Source organism: Eschscholzia californica, unplaced genomic scaffold, assembly GCF_041429995.1.
Source record: "Eschscholzia californica isolate CP2 unplaced genomic scaffold, dmEscCali1.0.p SCAF_5, whole genome shotgun sequence".
Classification (NCBI taxonomy): domain Eukaryota; kingdom Viridiplantae; phylum Streptophyta; class Magnoliopsida; order Ranunculales; family Papaveraceae; genus Eschscholzia; species Eschscholzia californica.
In genome coordinates, this window is record NW_028238472.1 from 3,421,342 (window position 1) to 3,440,920 (window position 19,579).

The following is a 19,579-nucleotide window of genomic DNA, read 5'->3' on the forward strand; positions in this document are numbered from 1 at the left end:
TTAGTATTTGTGAGGATATGTAGATTAATGTATTCTATTGTACTTGATGTAATAAAACTATACTCTCTTAGTCCGATTTGTTTGGGTGTTTTTCTTGTATGGACGATGCAAAATATTTGTCCATTTTTTCTTACATTACATTCATTTAATTATTAGTATGATAACATTTTCAAAGCTACCGTTTAGTCTCAATACCAATAAAAGGTTGTAATTGGTTTACAGTGCTACCAACGTTGTGTTGATGAAATACTCAGATATATAAATATGGATAGTTCAATAAAATATTTTTATTTGCCAAACATAAATAACCTCACCTTCATAAATTGAATTTCCCAAAAAATCAAATAAAATGGAATGAGGGATCACATTTCTTCGAAAACTGAATGAATATTGTTGATATACTTGTTTCCATGCCAAAGTTTGGTACATCTTTGTCGAAAAGTGTGTGACAATTTCAACCTCTATTGTAGAGGGTCTAGCAAAGAAAACCAAAGCTACAATAGAATTACAAATAGTTGCACGAATAGTCGAGTGATCACATGTTTATCTATCTAATTGAGATATTAGGGTTAGAATCTTACCATTTTTGAAAAAATATAGTAGCAAGCAAATAATCTTAATTTTTTAGATAAGAAATCATAGTTCATTAATGAAAAAAAGCTTATTCGTAAGTCAAGATAACCAAACGAATATACGTTTTCCCTTAGCACGTTAAACGACTCTCGAAATGGTAAAGCTGAGACTGGATACCGAAATCAATGTAGATAAATTTAGTCTAGACGTTAACTACATAGAAAAGATTAACACGATGAATTCAATGTAGATGTTAACTATATACAAAAGATTATTACACGCGACTAATGACGTATATCAATCAATCAATAAAGCAATACCGTTAAGCCCGTACTTAATTTGTAGAAAGACAAATACAAATAGCAAAACGTATGTAAGTTGTATAACATTATTTTTCTACTTTTTTTTTTTACTTGAAAGACAAGATATATGCATGGCAAAATGAAAAAAAGATCAAAATGAAGAAAAGATGATAGAAAACTTAAAAGGGGAGGGAAAGATTGAAACTTTTTGTGGAATTTGTTAGATGTTAATTCTTGCCATGAAAATGTGTTCTAAACCATTTCTCTCTCTCTCTCTATCCATGTCTCTCTCTATCACTATCTTCTTGGCAATTACACCTCACTCACCATAAATGCAATTCCACCCTCTCCCATACGCTCTGCAATTACTCCACCCACCACTCCACCCTTCTCTCTCTTTCTCTCTCTAGACTCCCTCCTTTTCTCTCTAACTTTGTCTCTTCTTCTTCTTCTCTCTCATTTGACGATTCAGACTAAAAGTCTCCATCAAAATACAACTTGATACCACTCGTCAACAAAGAACTAAAGTGGTTTTCCGATACCTCAAAACAGATCTCTACTTCTTCTCTATAATCACTTCTGCCATACCCATTTGCTAGTTAGGGTTCTTAAGCTCTTTCATTTCTCTTTTGGGTAGCTCCAGTATAAGTAAGAAGTTCTCTTTTTAGGGTTTTGATGCTTCTTTCATCTAGTTATATGTAAGTTGTTTTAGAAATGAAGAAGGAGAATGAAGTTCTGTGATCAACCCTAGAATCTAGATCTTTGTCAACCCTTTGTATAAATCTTAATTATCTTTCTTTAGATTCTCTTTTTTGTGGTGGGCTGGCACGTCAACCCTAAATCCACCGTTTTCTGTTTTTGTCATTTCTGACTCTTTTTTGCTTACTTGTAATAGTCTTTGTAATTCTGTTTAGTGGGAGAGAAAGTGTGAGAAAATTTTAGGGTTTATTTTATATTTTGTGTGTTTAATTTACAGTGAGATTATGCCTGCTGTCAGTAGTACAATGAATACGACGACCAGAAACGTATCTCCGATGATGGGAAGGAATGGAAACGTTGTTGCTGAATTCGGTTCAACTTCTGGGTTATCATTGGGTCAGGTCAACCACCAAAACAAACACACTCTCTCTCTCACACACTAAACTTACTTCCCCAGTTTCCTTTCCAGTTTCTCATATTCTGGCAAGTTCTCTTCTAGGGTTTACTGGTAATGGGAGAGTGTGAATCACTTGTTGAATTATCAGTTTGATGGGCTTCTCTCTCATCTCCAGTAATGCTAGGGAACAAGAAAAACTAGACAGATTCTAGGTAGAAATCCTACATGGCTTGCTGAGGTTCGCACTTCCAACGATTAAACGCGAATCACGCCAGCTTGCTGAGATTTGCACTACTTCCAATGATTCTGATCTCTAGAAACGCAAATCACGGCAAACGACATAGAAATTTCTGCCCAGAGTCTGCTTGATTTTTCTTGTTCCCTAACATTACTCTTTGACCCAAACGATTTGCTTTTTTATACTAACTTTTTTCTGGTTAAATTTCAAAATACAGTGCTACTGCCTTATTAGGTTAGTGGCCTAGGGTTTTGGGATGTATAACCAAGGTTACTCTGCTGACTTTCTAAGCATTGGGAAATAACAAATCTAGATAATAGAGATAGAGTGAGAGAGAGAGAGAGAGAGAGAGAGAGAGAGAGAGAGAAAGAGAGAGAGACTATATATATATATGTAGATATATAAGGTGGTATTTCGGTCTCATTTCTTTTCTTGAGTATTTCATTTTAAAGACAGAAAGAGGGGATGATACTAATGGTTGATCTCATGTGCATTTAGGTTTAAAGAAGCCAAAGGGTTTTATTATAAGAATCTAAGGGATATCTTGGAATTTTTATGTTTCAGCAGCAAAACATGATGGAGGGTAGTTACCATCTTCATCAACAAAATCCATTAGAGATACTGAATCAAAACACTCCTGAGAGTAGTGATATGGGGAGGATCCGAGAAGAGGATTTTGAGCTGAGCAAGTCAGGAAGTGACAACCTAGAAGGAGGTGGTGGTTCTGGGGAGGATCAAGATCAGGACCAGAACCAACGGAAACGAAAGAAGCGATACCATCGTCATACTCAACATCAAATCCAAGAAATGGAATCGTAAGTTAGCTAGTATAACTCATTTTAGTCTACAAACGAATTGAATATCAACGCCTTTCGATTTGTTATCGTCATGTTTTGATTCTTTTGGTTGTTGTGGTTGTTGTTTTCATGAAATCACCAGCTTCTTCAAAGAATGTCCTCATCCAGATGACAAGCAAAGGAAGGAGTTGGGTAGAGAACTTGGGCTAGAGCCTCTCCAAGTCAAGTTTTGGTTTCAGAACAAGAGGACTCAAATGAAGGTATAACATTTTTCCGAGACAGAATGAGGTTTCTAAATCCATCAACTCTTGACATTACATAATGAAATATTGTTTTTTATGACACTATCATATGAACTACTTGTAGAACCAACATGAACGACACGAGAACTCGCATTTGAGAGCACAAAACGAAAAGCTCCGGGATGAGAACATGCGATACAAGGAAATGCTCAGTAACTCTTCATGCCCTAACTGTGGAGGCCAGACTTCTATAGGAGAGATGTCATTCGACGAACATCAACTACGGATTGAAAATGCTCGACTAAGAGAAGAGGTATATCTTACTCAACTATATTCACCCTAACCGTATTGTAGAAGCGACACTAACCATTTTCCTTTTTACAGATTGACAAGATATCAGCTATAGCTGCAAAGTATGTGGGAAAACCTATAATCCCCTTCGTAGGTTCTTCATCGCTTCCTACTCGCTCGATGGAACTCGGAGTTGGTTATTCTGGTGTTATTCATCCACAATCCGACGTGGGAGGGGAAATGTTCGGATCAAACGATCATCTAATTAGGCCAGTACAAGGATTTTCTATTGATGCTGATAAACCGATAATTATCGAGCTTGCAGTGGGAGCAATGGAGGAACTCTACCGAATGGCTCAACTTGGTGAACCATTATGGGTTCAAAGGATTGGTGAATGTACTGAAACTCTTTGTGAAGAAGAGTACATCCAATCTTTTCCGCGAGGAAATGATCTGAAACCCTTAGGATTCAAAACTGAGGGTTCTCGAGACAGCGCTGTTGTGATTATGAATCACATTAACCTTGTTGAGATCCTTATGGATGTGGTAACTGAATAATTCTTTTGAAATCTTCATTATTCAATTGACTAGTTGTATATTTGATAACCAAGTAATCAAGATTTACTATAACTAGTTCCTTTTATGGGTTATCAGCATCAATGGTCGTCTATATTCTCGGGTATCATAACAAGAGCAACAACCCTAGACGTATTATCGACGGGCATTGCAGGAAACTACAATGGAGCACTTCAAGTGGTATATATTCCGAACAATTCTGATATTCAAACCTTATGAAAGGAAGTTCATCTTTTGAACCCTATCTAGCTAATTTATTGTCTTATAAGAAGATACATTTGTTTTGTTTTTAGATGAGTGCTGAATTCCAAGTCCCTTCGCCTTTAGTCCCAACTCGAGAGAGTTTATTTGCGAGGTACTGTAAACAGCAGGCGGATGGAACCTGGGTGGTTGTCGATGTTTCCTTGGACCATTTACACGGTAACACAATGCAGAGATGTCGGAGAAGGCCGTCAGGATGTTTAATCCAAGAAATGCAAAATGGTTACTCGAAGGTGACTCTGCAACAACATATATAACATAATTGTAACCGTAACAGTCCCTTGATGATTTTCTGCTGATGGATGAACATTTTTGTAGGTTGTTTGGGTTGAACATGTAGAAGTGGACGACAAAGGTGTTCAAGAGATATACAAGCAACTGGTTAATTCTACACTAGGGTTTGGAGCAAAACGTTGGGTTGGAACCTTGGAACGTCAATGTGAACGTCTAGCTAGTCTGATGGCTAGTAACATCTCACAAGGAGAGATAGGTGGTAAGACTCCATGTCATAATCCATAGCTAAGATTGGTTCCCTTAATCGATGTTTAAGAAATAAAACTATAGTGAATATCACTTACTAGTTCTACTTTAACTTTGACACCTCCCAGTCATAACAAGCCATGATGGAAGGAAGAGCATGCTGAAGTTGGCTGAGCGGATGTTGATGAGCTTTTGCACAGGAGTTGGTTCTTCTACTGCGGATACATGGACTATATTGTCTGGAGGCTCCGAAGATGTGAGAGTCATGACGAGAAAGAGCATAAATGATCCAGGCAGGCCTCCTGGTATCGTGCTAAGCGCAGCAACTTCATTCTGGATGCCAGTGCCCCCAAAGAGAGTCTTTGATTTCCTAAGGGATGAGAATTCTCGAAGCGAGGTAATATATTCGAGTATCATGATCATTTATACCTCACAGATGAGGTTGCTTACTTATTAACTTCTTATCTTCATCCTTACAAATAACCTGTTTTAAATGGAAAAGGTGAGGTTAATTCGAAGTATAACATAATTGCACAAAATCTATATAATTGCACTAAACATGAATGCACATTTAGATTGTTAAGGTTCTTTTTATCTATGAAGATATATCATGCAAACAAAGAAACATAATTTATCATTACCATACAAGAGTTTTTTTTATTAATATGTTTATGTTCATATCGTTGTAAGCTATCGTAGAAAGTCATGTAATGCTCTCTCTCGATATTATCGAAGTATTCATTTTGTTATGACTTATGAGTGGACAATTGAAGACGTAAAAGAAATACAATATTCTCGAACAACTAGCACTTTCAATCAAGATGAATTTGATGTGTTGCAATTACAGTGGGACATCCTCTCAAATGGTGGCATTGTTGAAGAAGTTGCTCACATTGCTAATGGCCGTGATCCCGGCAATTGTGTCTCTCTTTTGCGCGTAAATGTAAGTTTTTTGTGTTCATAGTTTAGTTTGGTAGTAATTGGTATTCATATTTGAACCTAACTCTTTTCCTTTAAATTGTTTGTAGAGCTCAAATACAAATCAAAGCAACATGCTCATATTACAAGAGAGTTGCACCGACGCCACGGGCTGTTTTGTTATATATGCCCCAGTCGATATTGGGTCGATGAATAGTGTCCTAAGTGGGGGGAACCCAGACTTTGTAGCCCTTCTCCCATCAGGATTTGCAATACTTCCTGATGGCCCAATGACTCATCATGGAACTGGACCTGTGGCTTATGGAAATGGTGGATCTCTTCTGACAGTAGCATTTCAGATCTTGGTTGATTCTCTACCGTCAGCGAAACTTTCTCTTGGATCCGTAGCAACTGTTAACAGCCTCATTTCTTGCACTGTCGATCGGATCAAAGCAGCGGTTACATGTGCAAATCCATAAATCGTAAGGTCGATAGGTGAGACAAGAACAAACAAACTTATCCCTTTATATTTGAAGTTGTCAATTTAGTTACACTTTTTTAGCTAGTGATTACACCTCTCTACAAGCTTAAAGCTTGTGAATTAACTTGTATCTGAACTAAGTTTTAGGTTTACTTGTTATAGATCTAACTAGAGTTTCATGTTTCCCAATGTAGATGCATAGACTATTTTTTTTTTTTTGCGTGCGTCGAACCCATGACCTAGAAGGTGGAAGACTAAACCTCTTACCACTCCAACCAAGAGTTGTTGGCAGATGCATAGACTATTAATCATTGCTTAGAAAGGCATGAACTTAAGGTTATAATCTAGAAATTATGGAGTATTTTTATGCTTGTTAGGTTAGAAAAAAAACAATGTTGAAGTCCTAAAAAAAATATTTTGAATTGGTAAGCATGTGCCTCAAACCCTTGACCTTTAAGTTGGAAGACTTACCTCTTACCACTTGAGCCAAGGGTTGTTGGCAAGTCCTAAAAATTTGATTCAAGAGTTTACTCATTCAAGGTTTTATATCTTATATGATAAGTAATAATATTTGTTAGGTTTAGGGTTCCTCCACTTCAATTGAAATAACTCTAAAGTACCTCATTTTTATTAGGTTTAGGTTACATATGTATATGTTGTGGGAAAAATGCTAGGAAACATGAAAAACTAGGTTCGACTCTAGACAAAAATCTTATGTAGCTTGATGTGATTCGTGCTTCCGGGTGATATTGATCAACGGAATCGCTGATCACGGTAAACAACATAGGATTTAAACTCTAGAAAAAAAAATCTTACGTGGTTTGCTGTGATTCGTGTGCTTCCGGTGATATTGATTAACGGAACCGCTGATCACTGCAAACAACATAGGATTTCTGCATGGAGTCTTTCTTGTTCTTTGTTACTCATATTGTGGTGGAGTTTTGGGTTTTGGGTCTAACTTTTCCTTGATTGTTACTATTGTTGTAGGTATAACAAAACAAAAGGAGAGAGGGAGGAAGAATTAGAGGAACTAAAGAAAAGCCAAAAAAAAATCAAAGTTAGTAGAAGATATTGTGAAAGAGGATGAAGTCAAGAACCGCACCTCATATGCATTTGTTGAGAGGCCTCTTGGCAATGTAGAAAGGCTTCTAGGGTTCTAAGTTAAGTACCTAGCTGCAAAGGTATTGGTTCGGAATTTGACTTTTATCAGAGAGGATGTGTGTAAGCAAAAAATATGCTTCTAAACCCTAAAACATCATATCTAGAAGTCTAGTTTTCTATTATTTTTTGTGTTTTTTAGGGTTAGGGTTTTATGAACAAAGCCTTAATTTTGGGACCTTATATGTTCCCTAGATCTTCTCTGTAATCTTAAATTAAGTTTGACAGCTAGATATAAATTCCTTTTATTTTGGAAATTCAGTTATTGAAGAATATTGATTTAAGTAATATTAGACCAATTTTAGGGTTTTATGACTGGATCAGTGGAAGCCTTTTTGGGACCTTATCCGTGCCCTAGATCTTTATGTAGTGTGAAGAGAAAAAAAAATTGAGACCCTTTTTGAGTTTCCACTCTCTGTACTGTCCTCTTCAAGTAGGGAATGAAGCAAAGTAGGGGATCGAAACAAACTAATGCTTTGAACAAGATTCATGGACTAATGGTCAAAGATCAAGGAATCGAAATTACCCACCTACAATTTGCTGATGATACTATAGTCTTTCTACAAGCTAATGTTGAACAAGTTCGTGCTGTAAGTGTAATTCTCCATCGTTTCGAAGCTTTCAAAGGCCTTCACATCAATAGAGAAAAGACTTCAGTTATAGGTGTTAATACATAACCAGAATTGCTAGAAGAAATCAAAGGCATTATTTATTATCGTCAAGAAACCCTTCCTTTCTCTTACCTGGGTCTTCCGCTTAGAAAATCTCCCAAATGCAAGTCTTTCTGAGATCCGGTCATTGATAAAATTCAAAAAAGATAATTGGCTACTTGGAAATGTAAGTACTTATCCAAAGGAGGGAGAATGGTAGTTCTTAAAAGTACATTAACAACCATTCCAATATACTATCTCTCGCTTTCCTAATTGCAGTTTCTATCAGTAAGAAGGTTGATCATATTATCAGAAACTTTTTATGGGGTACAACTGTAAATAAAAGAAAATATCACTGGGTAGCTTGGTCTAAAATCAACATCCATGAAATCAGATGGACTAGGTATTAAAAAATTGGCATTGATGAACAAAACACTTATTGGCAAATGGTTTTGGAGGTATGGACAAGAACCTCATAGCTTTTGGAGGAAGATTATTGACTAAAAATATAAAGGGGGTGTTGCTCCATGGTTTCCAAGCGACCAAATAACATCCAAAAGTGCTGGCCTTTGGAGAAGTATATCTTCCATGACCCCTATTATCATGAAGAAAACCAAACTGGAGATCAACAGAGGCCGACAAATCATCTTTTGGTTGGATGACTGAACGGGCAGGGAGTCTTTCAAGTCTAGGTTTCCTACTGTATGGAGAGCTACCAAGAAGAAATATGCATCTGTAGAGGATAATTTGTGTGGTGCTTTCGTCGAGGATTCATGGAATCTTCATTTTTCTCGTCCAATTAGGATATGACAGAGAAGCTACCCGGGATAATATCATCACTCAAGCTAAAAGGCTAATTCACTATTGGGCAACCAATCAACTATGGAGCAAGTCGACTCCTTTTAGCCAATACACCAGGAATTGGGATGCTTTATCTAGGCTATAAGCCCCCTTTAAATGATTTTTCTGGTCTTTTGTCTTTGTAATGGATGGTTAGCCATCCAGGCTTCTACCATTCCGTTGTATTGATTTTTCATCCATGATACTATTTTATCTTTTCAAAAAAAAAAAACTGGAAGAATTAACGGAGGGAAACAAAACAGGTTTAGTCACGTTAAACAAACTTGGACGCAAGTTATTTTATATGGGTTTGTTATAGGGATTACGATCAAGAGGGAGCATATATATATATATATCGTCGCGGCTTTGGGGGTATAAAGAATAATCTCGAGGGAATAAATTCTTTAGAGAATCCATGTTCTTTTGTACAGTCTCGGAGGCATATTTTATTTTAGCCCAAAAATCACTTGATCAAACATTGCCCCTTAATCTTCATCTTCCCATCACCTTCAGTACCACAACTTCTCACCATCACCATTCCGCCATTGCCACCTCTTCTTTTTCCTCTCATCCCCTATCTCACTAAATGTTACCCTCTCTCTTTCACAATTTTGAGAGAGAAAAATTATTATTATTTTTTTTTTATGTTTGAAGGTCGCCGGCCGAAAAATTGGCCGGTCGACGACCTTTACCGGAGAAGATGATGAGGTGGCGTAACAAATGATGTGGTAGAGAGAGAAAAAGAGATGGAGGAGAGAGAATAACGGAAAGTTAAAGATAATTGAAAAAGGGGGTCATACGGGTAATTTTGCTAATATATATAGAATAATGGACATGTACAGTAACTTTGAGTCTCTCCAGTTAGTTCAAATTATATGTTTAATATAATTTGAAAAAGTAATCTCTTTTGGCTAACGCCGTTGTATTAAATCACAACAAAAAATATATTACAAAATAAATAAATCAATAGTAGTAGACTACTATTCACTTCTCCAGATAATTACAACAAAAATAAACTAAGTCAAAAGAGAGGAATAACATAAAATAAATTTCTCTAAAGACATAGATGACAACTAATGTAAACCAATACAAATAATGAAGATTGAAGAAAATTTTCTACATTTTTTTTTCTCTATAGTTGACCGAGAGATATAGAGCAGATGAAGGATATAACCGAAAATGGTGAAATTTTTTGAAAAAGATACCAAAACTTTGTTAGGATAAAAAAAATATATATAGCAGTAAGTGATATTCACTTCAAAGAGGTTACAAAAGATTTTCTCCCACTAATCTCTTAATCCACGATCTTCTTCAGAGTGGTTCCAAAAGATTTTCTCTCCACTAATCTCTTAATCCTAGAATCCCACGATCTTCTCAAAGAAGAAATATCAACCGACTTATAAATAGGGAAAGAAATACGTGGGTAAAGAGAAATAAGTGGGTAGTAGTTATTGTAGGGATATTTTAACCAATTTTAGATTTTATATCAACCATCGATGTGTTCCCGACCAAATCTCTAAAATAAAAGGGACGGTCAGACTTATCCCCTGAATAACTGACTGAGCTGTTTTAACATAATAGATAGCAGTATTCAACAATGGATTAACATGACGTCAACTGGGAGGTTCAAAATCAAACGCACCTATATAACAACTACTATTACGTTTGCAAGTAAAATATGAAACTTAACCTTCAATCTCAGACATAAATTTTTCGTAAGTCTTTCTAACAAGATGAGGTTAACTTGTAGTGTGTACAACGCTTGACTTTGAGCGCAAAATCAAAAAAAAAATCCAAATAGTTTGTGTCAAGTCTCTATTGAGATCCTCTTTCCTATATGGTTAAATTGAGTGTCTCTAATTGAAGTCCTTCTCCAATACAACACTGAAAACAACTCCAACACATGACGCACATACATTTAATAGGAAAAAGTAGTTGAGAGAGTAAGACTTTCTAGTGGTCCTAATTTTCCACATCATCTTAAGATCTTGATTGAATTTTTCCAGTGGAGAGTTTTTTCTTAAAAAAAATCTCTGAAGTCCTAGGTGGCACTTACGGTTTTAAAATCGAGACTTGCATTGGAGATGCTCTTAAGATGATGTGGAAGCATTTCATTTTAAGATGTCTCAATTACAAATTCTAGTTTTGAGTTCTCTTTTGAGTATCTTAAGTATCATAGTAATCAAATTTTATTTTAAGACCAATCGAAAGTTTTTCTCTCTCAATTACATTTTCCTATTGAATGTATGTGTGACATGTGTAACTGTTAGAGGATTTTTGAGTGTTGAATTGGAGCAGAACTTCAATTAGAGACACGCAATTTAACTTCATAGGAAAGAAAATCGCAAATGAGACTTGACACACTAGTCAATTAAAGATTTTTTTTTCTACGTTTTATATTGAAGATATCCTCAGTCATAGCAAATTGCCCAAGTCAAGTTGTTTTAGGGTGTTTATAAGATTAATGGGGACGTGCCTAAAATATCCCTTTTCATATGATCTGGGTCAATCTCTTTTCACCTAGCAAGTCCAATTCTCTAATTAAGGGGATCACTGAAAGTCCTCTAAAAAGTATTTTATAATTCATTTGTATAATCTCATAATTCTTTATAAAATCTCATAGATTTGTATTGTAAGTTAAATATTACTTCTTAATCTTGAGATTTCAGTGTTATTCTTTATGTTCCTAGTAGACTGTGAACTTCAAGCAACATAGACTACTTAGTTTTTAACATTCGTACGTACTTAAATATGAAACATATTACGTCTTCTATTTAATCATATTCGTCTGTTGTGCTTTACCCATTCGACTAAACGTTTGAAACCCTAGAAAGAAAAGACAGAACAAACAAAGCTAGTCAAAGATAAATCTGTGAATATATCAGCTTCAATTCTACATCATTTAATTGAACATACACATAAAACAAGTCATTTATCTAATCAATAACAGAGTTAAGAGATGGGTAAATAAAAGCTCCAAATTTTCTTATGTCGATTGTCATCTCCGATGGTACTCTTGATTTCACTTTGAGCACTTTAGCTTGACCTAATTTTGCTCCTCCGGATAAGATGGCACATTTTTTTTTCGATGCAGAGGGGAGTTTGATAACAGCTGCTACTGGGGGAAATTAGCAGATCTTCCCATTTTAGTAAGATGAACTCTCTTCAGTAATTTACATGTCAGGTTTGAACTCCATAACTTATAACTAAACCCGCATCCTTTTCCTTTCACGACCATCTTCGATCCTCTCCTGCATTTTTCAAACGACGAAATAAATACCAAAGAATCAGTATAACAGTAGTAAGAACTTCAGCTACATTAGCAGTAAGATATCGGCATAGCGAATGAAAAACATAAGCTTCCTGAAATGACAAGGAAATGCTCTGTTTATAACAAAATAAAATGCTATTTCTCTGATAATGGAAATGTTTTCTGGATCTCTGAATGAATCGGAAAGGAAATAATGAAAGACCTAACTATATCATGCTAATCTATAATAAAATGCTGGTTTTAGGATATTTTGAGACTCCCGTAAAATGACATCAGATTTCTAAATGACAGTGTAAGAATAGCATACCGTTTCATGTTTCCCGAAGCCTTGGGAGGAAATTGCTGTAGATCCGGATCTGCACTTGGCATGAACAATAGGACCCAAAAGAGACCTATCTACACTTTGTGTTGATCCATCAAGTGAATTCAAATAGACAGCGCCTCTATACATCCACTCATCGTGCTCATCACTATAGAAATCATCGAACGACTCTCCACAGAGACCGCAAGTGGTTTGATTTTCATCAGCAGGAACGGCCATTTCTTCATCATCCTTTTTCTCTGTAGCAGCTTCAACTGGCAAGAAACCTGGAACAGCTTCAGTTCCTACTGTCTCTGCACCACTGAGCCATAAATTGGTACTCACAAACCATTTCCGGGATGGTTGCTGTTTACGGTTTTTAGACGTTCGGTTTTTCGTTACGTGCCAATCCATGTGACTACTGTGCTCCTCTTGACATTTGAAACGTAGTCCACATGTTGTGCATTGTCTTGGAAGATCATTGTAAAGAGCTTTTATTGCAGATTCATGTCTAACTTTAAGAACGTCTGGATCAAAATCAACTCCGACAGAATCCTTCAAAAAACAAAAAGTAACATATTTGAGATACAAGATTGAATCGCATATGCAGCAGAAGAAATAAATTGGTAACGACAATAAGCAAATAATAGACTTCATACCTGAGAGACAGTTGGTGTACCCAGTGAGATAAGCCCCTGTGACATAAGAGAACTTATCAAGCCACCAAAACCATTGCTTCCTGGTGGCGGATAAGATGGAATGGGTGCCATATTTTGAGGAGGCGGCCTCAGCTGTGATGAGGGGGGAGGGAAACCAAGAGGAAGTGGAGGTAAATTTCTTCCCGGAAACTGAAAGGGGGTATTATTTGGGGCGGTGTTCATCGGATAGGATGGAAATGGTGGTTGATTTAGCAAAGGTGTATTCTGAAGCGAACCATAGCCTTGTCGAGGATGCCCATGGTTCAAGGGTTGTGCAAGAAAATGAGATGACACCTGGGGTGGGATCGATGAAATAAAACCTTCCCGGGCATGTTGAGGCTTATGCAGTTGTGGCTGTGAAAGAACAGGTTGTTTTGGGTAATTATTATCAGCAAGAGAAGGCATTCTCTGACCAGCAGGTGCTGAAAAACTCATTTGGACAGCCCTTCCCGCTGCTTGGCCATGTTGTAAATACTGTGGTTGTAAATTCCGTGAATCTTGAGAGTATGTAGGCCCCTGAATTTGAGTAGCAACACCTGGAGATTGAGAAGCAAGGCCAGAGCTTTTACCCATAGATCCTCGACCATGCTGCTGCCACAAAAATATTTAGACATTAAAATCTGATTCTATACGAAGACAAATTGACAATAAGATGATATAATCTATCAATAATTAGAGTCTGAGACGCCAAATGTCGAACAAATGGCAATATGAGAAATATTAGAATGAATAGACTTGGGTGAACTTATTAAAGTAACATAAAATAAATATAATTTGAGACCACGAACAGCCAGAAGTTAGATCCACTAACATCAAAGAAATTGTGCTCAGAATACATGTAGATAAATCGAAATATTTATAATGCCTAACCAAAAAAAAAAAATAGGTAACAGGAACACAAGGAAAAGAAGCATACATCCAAAATAGAGCTCAAATTAGGTTCCACGAGAGGAGCTGCTGGCCTTCCAGAGGCAGTATCAGTCTTCGAGCTCCCGACAGCAGAACGGAATGGCATGGAATCACTATTTCTATTACGGTCTGCTAAAGTTGGACTCATATCTTCCCAAACAAACTCTTCTTCTTCAGTAGTCTGCCAAGATTTTATCCTACCCTCACTGTTTATGGAATTCAAATGAAGTGGTTCAAGCTTCGGATGATTCTCATTTGAAGTATTTTTTCCTCGATAATTTCCATAAGCATCAACAAGTGCTCTTGGTCCACTCATTCTGGAAGGTTCATCGTCCAATTCATAATGAGAATGAGAGACCCGACCACCAGCCGGTAAATTTTCAGCTCCAAACCCACTAGGTGGAGGTGATATACCCCAAGCAGAGCCATTCGTTGAAGAACCTAAGTGTCTTGTGATCGTAGGAAGTATCCTGTCAGCGTCACCAACAGTAGATGTACGAGCTGCTATTCCTGACAAGCCTAATTGGCCACCCCCAGTATGAGCATTGACAATCTCACCACGATCAATATCATACTCACCATATCCAAATTCAGTTTTTCTTCCAATTACATGTTGAGTTCGAGATATTTCTCTCCCTTGTTGAACATCCTGCAGAAAAACAAATATATTAAATATCTTGCATGACAAAACCCTGATTAATTCAAGTATTACAGAAAAAAGGCTAAAATTGCACGAGCAAAATGTGGTTAGGACTTTCTTAAGCATTCTGAGTTCACGTCAGGTTGAAACTGCTAAACAAATTAGTCGGTACTAACAATCCATGAACATATAGCAGTTCAGCGCACATTTTTGTACAGATAAATTTACGCATTCAGGTAATATTTAAGTGTTTGGTACTTCCCGGTTATGGGTTTCAATAAAATCTTATCCATAGAGACTACAGGCTACTGCTTTTATTTCAAGCTGGTTTAAACCACGCTGAACCCTCCTCGAGTCAATTGCAGGGTTTGGGTGGCGCTGCTCTCAAGACTCTTACACTCGAAAACTTATCAAGGAAAGGTTTTCTTGGGTTAACATATGCATTTCCTGCATATATGGGTTAGAGTCCATCAACCACCTCTTTCTACACTCTATTAACTCCTTCAAGCTATAGGGCCATTTTCTTGAATCCCTGAAGACAGTGCGGCGTCTTCAGTAGTTCAGTACTCTATAGAAGAGGTTCTGTTGCAGTGGGGTAAAGTGAAGGTCCTGAAATGAAGAGTTTACAGAGGTTGATTCCTCGCGCTAGTATGCAGTGCATTCAGAATCAGGGAAACCAGGTGACCTTTAAAGATAAATTGACGGAGGTTCCTTCTTGGATTCACATAGTGAAGAGGACTCAGTTCAAAGGATTACGGAAGCAGTGGGCTATAGTTGGGAGGCTCTTATGAAAACAATGTAAATGCTTTTATGGGTTTGGCCGTTTGAATGGGATTTCTGTGTTTTGCTTTATTGTTGGATTCAGGTGTCTTGATAAACGAGGTCCTTTGTCTTTTTTGTTGTTAAATCCCCACTTTGGGTCGTCTTCTACAGAATAAGTTTTTCTTCTATTCTCATTCTCAGTTTCAAAATATAACAGTAGTTATTATATAGTATACAAGTCTGAATTTGCACATTTTTATATTAATATTCGATGTGAAATAACATATCTTTCATAGCAGACACCAGCTCACATCTTTGATTACATATAAATTTGCATTTCCAGTATACATAATACATATAGTTTATAACTTTATATGATAGTGGGTCGAAAATTCAAAGCACTATTAGGAGCAAGAAAGTTTTATGTCAAATAACATTATAGGACATGCGACTAAAAATCCACAAATTGTTGCAGGAGTGTAAGACAAACAAATCAAATTTAACTAGTACAAATGTGAATCCTGATTCCACGGTAACATCAAATGTATGTGCACCACGGATGTGGTTCACACGATATGCATTAATATATTTGTAGTTTTTTCTCAAAAAAATTATGTAGTTTTTTATGAAATTTACATTTACCATAGTTGCATGTTCAAATTGACGCCTTGCCCCCAAATATTTCGGGTTGACGTGTATACCATGAGCTGGACGAGGAGACGCAGATTCTGAAGAACTCGGAGCTTTCAAGCTTGATGATTGATGGTTAGGGGATGATATTTGTAGTTCGGTTTCCATTTGGTGGAGTACAGAAGGAGGGAAATATTCTGACCAAGTACCGAAGAGATGGTGCATGGTAGGATGCAGGTTTGGGTGTACATGCTTGTATGTAACAAAAAAGACCTATATCAAACAAAAATAGTGAAGATTAGATCCTAAATTTTATTTAAAAAAAACAGTATAGTTATGTGGTGAAAATTGATTAAAATTCACATATAATTATATTGTAGTCCACTCACTTCATGGAGGCGAGAAGTGAAGTACCCCACGTACGCATCATGGAAATTCTTAACAATACTGTCCAAAAGGTATAAAGAAGGCAACTTCAGATCAACCGGGGCCTGTAAGAAACAAAAAGCAAAAAAATGAAGTCCAAGTAAGTAATGAAACAAGACTCGATACTACCTTAAGACCAGCAAAAGGCAATGACAAACAAATTTGAAGTTACAGTGAAGGCATCCGAGAAGAAAAAATATCAAAACAAACTTCTAACTTGATGACGACTGACGAGTAAGACTATTCGAGCAACCAATCCAAACTTTGGTTTTCTAGTAACAATCTCATAAAACTTAACCCTTTCTTTCTGTAAGTGAATTGAGCAAGCGAAACATAACACAAGATGGAATGACTTACTAGCAATCTTCAAACCTAAAAATTTAAGTTTAATGGAATAATTTTGTTTTAGTGTGTAATGATAATGTGGTGAAAAGAACAGTCAGAATGATCAATGGCAGAATTAGGACAATGCAATTTTCTTCTCATACTGTATTTTACAATTATGAAATTCACAAAGTAAGATTCAATACTATAAATAAACCCTAATTTGACCTAATTCCTATAAATAAACCCATAAGTTGACATTTTTCCAACAAACCCTAAAAGAGAAAGGCCCTCTGTACTGACTACAAAGGAGACCAAATTAGGGCTCAAACAGATAAACCCAATAACTAAGAAACTCTCAACGATAAAAAAAAAAAAAACCTAATTTTTACGCAATTAACAAGTTGTTGTTGTTGGATTGAAGAAAAATACCTTAATAATTCGATTACAGATAAGATTTGAAATTCCTTTAGCGAAATCTCTCTGTTCTCCAGCGATCTCCGTAAGTTCACTAATAACATTCTTAGAATTGAAAGTAAGTTCGGACAAAACAATATCATAAATCCGGACAATATCATCTTCACTGATTTTGGAAAAATCATCTCTCAACTGATCTTCTCTCTCCTTTAACAAAGCCCTAAACCGACCCAAAACCGGTGGAGAAGGCTTTTGGATCAGTTCTTCTGGCATGGCCTTGTTGTTGTTACTGTTACTTGAACCACCATGCTCTAGTACGAACCCTAGATTTCTAGGGTTTGATTTGGAAGATAAGAACAACCTCTCTTCCATCATGGTTTTTGATTTGATTGGGTTTTCCCGTTGTGGTATTTTTGGGTTTATTGATTTTTTTATAGCCTTACAGAGTATGTGAAAGATTACATCATAGTAACAATATTTATAATGGATTTCTTTTTTTGTTAAAGAATATTTATAATGGATTTTAGATGCCTATTATAGCAACTTCCAAAATAAATAAAGATTACGTTAGTAGTAAAAATATTTAACTTAGATTCTCAATACACCCAAATTTGATATCCAAGAAACTTAAAAACCTTAAGGTCATGTTTGGCGGACGGGAATGGAATGTGATTCCCGGGAATCACATTCCCGTAACACGATTCCCGGGAATCAGATCATTCAGTTTGATGTTTGGTTTGGCCAGGAATAGGAATTCGATTCTTGATAGATTCCTAACTTGGTGTTTGGTTCGTGTAGGAATCGGAATATAATTTTTTGTAAAATTCCTATTATATCCTGAAACTACATAAATAAAACGTCAATTTTATTATGTACTTTAATCAGTATTATTTATTCAAAATTGCAGATATGAAATAGTAACATGACACACCAATTAAATAGTATCTAAAATGCCAACAACCTTTGGTTGGAGTCGTAAAAGGTATAATCTTCCACTTCGGAGGTCAAAGGTTCGAGGGACGCTGACCATTTAAAAAAAAATTATTTAAAATAAATAAAGGTCATGGCTAAATTTTTTTCTTTTTAAACATTATGAAATCGATTGTAATGAAAAAAGAACAAGAGAAAACTAGAGAGGGAGAAAGAGTTACATTTGAGCGAGAGAAAGTATTGCTATGGTGGTGGCTAACCATAGGTTTTTAATTTTTTTAGTTGTGATATTGTGTGGAGGACGATTTTAATAATAGTCATTCTAATATTTTATTAAGGATAATTTGGTCTATAAATATTAAAACAAAGCATTCCCGGGAATGGGAATCACAAACCCACCCCCCTCCCTGGGTTTGCTATTACCCCATTTTGAGGGAATCCTATTCCCCCGGGAATAGGATTCCCACTGCATTCCCGCGAACCAAACAATATCAGGATTGTGATTCCCAGGAATCACATTGCATTCCCACGCGATTCCCGCGCGCCAAACATGGCCTAAAGCATCTCCAGTGCAACACTCAAACTCTAAATCTTAGAGTGTCACATAAGATTTTTTTGAGTTTTATTCTAAAATCCATCTCCAATGCAAAACTCAACATGAATCTCTAAAGTGATGTGTCAAGATTCATTTTAGAGATCCTTAAGAGGGCACTCTAAGTTTAGAGTGTCACAGCATCTCCAATGCAAAACTCAAAAAAATCTCCATTCATCATATATGTCGAGTTCCAATTGAGATTCTCACTCCTATGTGGCGTTAATAGAGATCTTCAATTTCTTGTTGTCTCCAATGCAAAACTATAAACTTATCTTATTTACTTATATGGCATAGATTTTTTGTAAATAAATAATTAGTTATTTTAGAAAATATATAAGACTTGATTTCTATTGGTTGAAAATCAAATATTGATGAGTTGGACAATTAGAGATATCTCAAGAGGACACTCTAGAAATAGAGTGTCATCTTGAGATATCTCTATTCCACTCTCGACGCGTCATCTTAGAGATCCAAATAGAGTTTTGCATTGGAGATGATTTTTAAGAAAAAACTCAAAAAATCGTAAGTGGCACTCGGAGTTTCTAAGATTGAGTGTTGCATTGGAGATGTTCTTAGATGTAGTCGTCAGTTATGCCAAGTTGTGGTCGTCGTGGGCTTGGGCCCTATTCTCTAATACCCCCCCTCAAGTTGGAGGGGAAAGTGATTTTATCCCTAACTTTCCAAGTATCTTTTGAAACGAATCTGCACTAAGGGGTTTTGTGAAGATGTCCCCGAGTTGCTCCGAAGTTGGTGTATATCGGGGAGCAATAAGA

The 19,579-nt window shown here is 36.4% G+C and overlaps 2 protein-coding genes across 18 annotated transcripts; one reads left to right on the top strand and one right to left on the bottom strand.

Moving 5' to 3' along the window:
- Nucleotides 1-957: 957 nt before the first annotated feature.
- On the top strand, nt 958-7,670 carry LOC147536317 (homeobox-leucine zipper protein HDG2-like). Of its 10 annotated transcripts, none has more exons than XM_086640828.1 (13): nt 958-1,523; nt 1,852-1,975; nt 2,777-3,024; nt 3,149-3,266; nt 3,373-3,561; nt 3,633-4,085; nt 4,194-4,295; nt 4,409-4,609; nt 4,695-4,869; nt 4,985-5,253; nt 5,704-5,799; nt 5,885-6,269; nt 7,243-7,670. In XM_086640828.1, the coding sequence occupies exons 2-12, from the start codon at nt 1,859-1,861 to the stop codon at nt 6,251-6,253; spliced, it is 2,337 nt and encodes a 778-aa protein (XP_086496954.1). In that variant the 5' UTR covers nt 958-1,523; nt 1,852-1,858; the 3' UTR covers nt 6,254-6,269; nt 7,243-7,670. The 10 variants fall into 10 exon arrangements, with proteins under 10 accessions (XP_086496954.1, XP_086496952.1, XP_086496953.1 ...); XM_086640826.1 differs by having other exon boundaries at nt 1,018-1,573; XM_086640827.1 differs by having other exon boundaries at nt 1,029-1,523; nt 2,774-3,024.
- A 4,088-nt stretch (nt 7,671-11,758) lies between these two features.
- Nucleotides 11,759-17,920, bottom strand: LOC147536318 (polyadenylation and cleavage factor homolog 4-like). Of its 8 annotated transcripts, none has more exons than XR_015225319.1 (8): nt 17,297-17,920; nt 16,504-16,605; nt 16,127-16,387; nt 14,090-14,731; nt 13,135-13,761; nt 12,482-13,030; nt 11,980-12,154; nt 11,759-11,916 (listed from the first exon to the last, which is right to left on the bottom strand). XR_015225319.1 is itself a non-coding variant. In XM_086640824.1 (7 exons), exons 1-7 carry the CDS (start codon nt 17,654-17,656, stop codon nt 12,110-12,112), a joined length of 2,586 nt encoding a protein of 861 aa, XP_086496950.1. In that variant the 5' UTR covers nt 17,657-17,920; the 3' UTR covers nt 11,759-12,109. The 8 variants fall into 8 exon arrangements, 4 of the variants coding, with proteins under 4 accessions (XP_086496950.1, XP_086496949.1, XP_086496948.1 ...); XR_015225318.1 differs by having other exon boundaries at nt 13,135-13,764; XR_015225317.1 differs by having other exon boundaries at nt 16,121-16,387.
- Between the last annotated feature and the right edge of the window lie 1,659 nt (nt 17,921-19,579).